The sequence below is a fragment of the Sinohyriopsis cumingii genome, unplaced genomic scaffold (genome assembly GCF_028554795.1).
Source record: "Sinohyriopsis cumingii isolate HCF-2022 unplaced genomic scaffold, ASM2855479v2 utg003568l, whole genome shotgun sequence".
Classification (NCBI taxonomy): domain Eukaryota; kingdom Metazoa; phylum Mollusca; class Bivalvia; order Unionida; family Unionidae; genus Sinohyriopsis; species Sinohyriopsis cumingii.
In genome coordinates, this window is record NW_028316532.1 from 366,633 (window position 1) to 371,507 (window position 4,875).

Consider the following 4,875-nt stretch of genomic DNA (forward strand, 5'->3'; position numbering starts at 1 on the left):
AAATTTTTGTTTCAGTGTTTTCCAGTGAAGTACTCATAACCATACTTACTGCAAATGTAATAATAAAAGTAATATTCTATCTGAATGTGTGATACCACCACCACCACCATTACCATCAAAAGAAAAAGGTTCCCTGACTGAAAACCATTGACACATGTCTCTTCTTTTCTATTTATCTATCTTCATATTCTATATATATAAAAGAAAATATATATAATAAAAAAAAATTCAACCCAAAAAAAAAAATCAACTCAAATGACTTTAAAGGTCACGGACCCGTGACCAATAATATTCTTAGGGTATACTATAAGATATGTCACTTCCGGTGTAAATGAAAATAGACACACCGAACATTCTGTCTGTATGTTTAGGTAGTCAGTTTGCAGTGCTTGTTTAGAATGACTGCGCTAATTCAAAAGGTGGCACAAGCCGCATACAAATTATTTTCTCTTCTGGGACCTGGTGTTAAAATCAGTCCCCCGTATGAAGGATTATCTGAGGTTGCCCGACTTTTTAGTCAGCTTCGGGAATCGGATGTTTTTGAACCTAACTCAAAGTTGTTGTATAGTGATAAAAAGTTACTTCCTGATACAGATAAACACGAAGCTCCAGTTACTTACGTTCCCATTTGGGATGATAAGGTAGTGTTATAATTCGCGCGCCGTCCTGTTCATTTGTACCCCTCTACCGATTTTAAAACGAAAGGCATCAAGGTGCACAAAACTTAGTCATTTCATTCACTGATTTATAATTTCTAACTCGACTATAGCCTGATCTCACCCATGCAGATAATACAACTGTGTTACTTAAGAAACTCCTGTTTGATTGAAAACACCAACAAGTTGACAGAGTTTAGGAATCCATGGCAACAATCAGGTTAGAACTTGTAAATCAATAAATGAAATAAGTTTTGTGCATTTTGTTATATCCTTAAAGCTTTTTTATATTAAAATCAGTAGGAGGTGGGTTTACAAACAAAGGTAGGGTTTGCAAATACTATAGTAGCTTTCAGAGGGAAAAAAATAGAATTAAGCCTTTGTTTTCACAATGATCTGAAGGTTCATCATACCACTTAGTCATAACATGTATTTTGATTATATGAAGTATAATGTACACAAAAAAGCTATATATTTCAATAGATTCCTTCATTAGATTATGGTAGTTATTGATAGGTAAAGAAAGGTATTTAATAAACTCTTACTGCAGCAAGAATTATTCCAAGGGAACCTAAAAAGACAAATATTAGCATGTGGAGATCTGCTACATTTTTAAGTTAAGAAGGGGTCCTCATGCTCAAAAAAGGAAGGGAACACTCAGGCCCCAAGAGATATTGTTAACTAGTCATGAAGAAATTCTTTTAGTATTCATGTTCATAAATTTATTAAGTTAAATGAGTCTGGATTATGTTATTTAAATTTGAGGATATGTAATAAGGTTTACTGCAACTGTATTGAATTATCCAAACCTCGCAAACAATATCCATACGTCACAAAGTCCATGACATTCATACACCAGAGTATCCATACTTCACAAAGTCCATTACATTCTTTATACCACTGCATCATTCTTCACAAAGTCAAGTACATATTTTTACACCACTGCATCATAATTTACAAAGCCCATGACATTCTTACACCAATGTATCCATACTTCACAAAGCCCATGACATTCTTACACCATTTTATCCATACTTCACAAAGCCTATGACATTCTTACACTAGTGTATCTATACTTCACAAAGCCCATGACATTCTTACACCTGTGTATCCATACTTCACAAAGCCCATGACATTCTTACACCAGTGTATCCATACTTCACAAAGCCCATGACATTCTTACACCAGTGTATCAGTGTATCCATGCTTCACAAAGCCCATGACATTCTTACACCAGTGTATCCATACTTCACTAAGCCCATGACATTCTTACACCAGTGTATCCATACTTCACATAGCCCATGACATTCTTACACCAGTGTATCCATACTTCACAAAGCCCATGACATTTTTACACCAATGTATCCATATTCCACAATATCCATAACATTCTTTTTACTATTGTATCATTCTTTTACACCATTCACTTCAGTAGTAGTTTCTTTTGGTAATATTGCTTTTAATGATGGGTGCATATTTAAATGATGAAAAAACTCACTCCCCAAACCTACTTACTCCTTACTGAGTATATACAGAATGTTTATTTATCTGTACTGTACAACATCAATTTTTCTTGACAGGTACTGACCATATGTATGTTTATACTGAAGAAAGGATCTCGACTGCCCATGCATGACCATCCCAATATGTATGGATTTTTGAAAGTCCTGCATGGCTCTCTTACCATAACAAGTTACAGCCCCTGTCTTGATCCCAGCCCACCACTGCCACCAAGTCTTGCAACTAGGTTTAAGTACTTGAACCAAATTATGCCAGTGAAGCCATTGGGGAAGAAAACCATCTCTGCCGCTGATGATTGTGCAGTTTTAACACCCGAGTCGGGAAATTACCATGAAATAACAGCTGAAAGTGGACCAGCAGCTTTTATTGATATATTGGCTCCACCATATGATTCGGATGATCGACCATGTACGTACTATTCAGTCATACCAAACCAGAACTCAGACAGTGATGTTACATATTTAATCAAAGTCCCTAGTCCACCTGACTACTGGTGTAATGAAGAACAGTATACAGGACCTGATCTTCACCTACACTTTTAGTTGTCCTTTTACTTTATAGAATTGTATCATAGTGCAGCTTAAAGACGTGCATGAATGTGTTGCTAGTTCATGGTTTTAATTATCAGTAAGACATGTATTTAATAGGAAACTGTTTGTTTTTTGATGCATGATAGTAACATGTAAAATGATACCTATGTGTCCCTGCATTACTCACCAGGTTCAAATTGCCACCAATATTAAACATGGCTGCACTTAGCACTAACCCATTTACAGAAAAGTCTGTGACAAATATATCTGTGAATTATGCTTGTACATTAGTCCCCTCCACATGCTGGGCACTATTGTATTTCACAGACATGCATAGAAAGAACTCGTTCTCTCGCTTATGAAAAGGTGTTTGCCAATTTAAGGTAGCTCAGTTATTGTCCATGGAGTAACTTTGTGATCATTTGTATAAACCTATATACTTTGTTTCTTCTTCATTTTTTACAGTCGTATCAAGATGGCATTATTTAAGGTTATATGCACAAATAGACGGTTCTAATACAGAAACACATTTGTGTTAGTTGTTCAATATTAAGTTATGGTTTTCAAGATACAAGACTCACTGCCTTTGTTTTTGGTAAAAAATTTATGGACAACGTGTATGTGGACTATCAGTCCATTTAAGGACAGCTTTTCTTTTCATTAACACGATACCCATGCTGCAGTTTGTCACTACCTTGTATATGAAATTTGACTGATTTTGCTCATTATACATGTATATTATTTTTAGGGTTGAAAATCATTCGTGTTTTGTTTACTTTCACACACTGTAAGGAGAGGAAGTGAAGAAACTAAATCTATTTCCTAATGTGTTTGAAAATCTGTGGATGTTGGTGGTTATGGAGTGTTAGTTTGATAATGGGGTAACTTCAGGGTAGATTGTCTATGCTTAATACATAATGTGCACAACTAAAATCACCTCAGGGAATGACACACATAATAATTATGCTTCATTCAATCTATAATACTTTGGATAATATTTGTTATACAGTTAATTAACAATTTTTGTTAACTTTTTGATTGTTTTAAATCATGGTACTGGTAGTCTGTTTTTGTCAAATAAGTACCTCCTGTTTATCTAAGGATGATATGATTATAATGCCATCAATATATGAAATAACTTTTTGCATAGGTATATGTATATCTGAACTCTTTGACAAGTTGGACATATACATTAACGTGTTGCAATGTCAGTCTTTTATATAATGAATAGTAAAAACATTATAGTACAGTTTTAATAATCACAATAGCTGTCCTGTAAAAATGGACATAAATCAGAAGTATAGTCTTTATGTTGTGAAAAAATGATGTGATCTCAACAAGACCCAACAAACAATGATTAGTCTATGAACCACTATGTGATCTCAACAAGACCCAACAAACAATGATCAGTCTATGAACCACAATGTGATCTCAACAAAACCCAACAAAAAATTATCAGTCTGTGAACCTTTATGTGGTCTCAACAAGACCCAACAAACAATGATCAGTCTATGAACTACTATGTGATCTCAACAAGACCCAACAAACAATGATCAGTCTATGAACCACTATGTGATCTCAACAAGACCCAACAAACAATGATCAGTCTATGAACCACAATGTGATCTCAACAAAACCCAACAAAAAATTATCAGTCTGTGAACCTTTATGTGATCTCAACAAGACCCAACAAACAATGATCAGTCTATGAACTACTATGTGATCTCAACAAGACCCAACAAAAAATTATCAGTCTATGAACAATTATCAGTCAGATAAACAAGACTAAGCATTGATCCTTCTATGAACTACTGTGCGATCTCAACAAGACCCAACAATGATCTTTTATGGAATCACTACCACATCCTAGTCTGCAAAATTTAATTACTAATGAAAAATCGTTTTTTCAAAGTTGCAATTTTGGGGGACATACAGGACATTAAATTCACAGTACAAGTTCTTCATGTAATATTCATGATGTTTTTCTAGATTTTTCTATCAAACTTCTCATCTGCAATTTCACTTCAGTACTTTGGTGTCATTTCAATGGTACAAGAAGGATTCATGTTTTTGATTGGGAATCCTACTTAAATTCATGTTTCTGCTAGATGCATGGCAATACACAGTGCTAGAAACTTATTTTGTGCTACAACTGTCATGTCATGGTG

General features: G+C 34.6%; 1 protein-coding gene across 1 annotated transcript; it reads left to right on the plus strand.

Annotated features, from left to right (window-relative positions):
* Positions 1-337: 337 nt before the first annotated feature.
* LOC149769597 (2-aminoethanethiol dioxygenase-like) lies at positions 338-4,683 on the plus strand. The gene is made up of 2 exons (XM_089949832.1): positions 338-641; positions 2,237-4,683. The coding sequence occupies exons 1-2, from the start codon at positions 399-401 to the stop codon at positions 2,717-2,719; spliced, it is 726 nt and encodes a 241-aa protein (XP_089805958.1). The 5' UTR covers positions 338-398; the 3' UTR covers positions 2,720-4,683.
* The last annotated feature ends 192 nt before the right edge of the window (positions 4,684-4,875 follow it).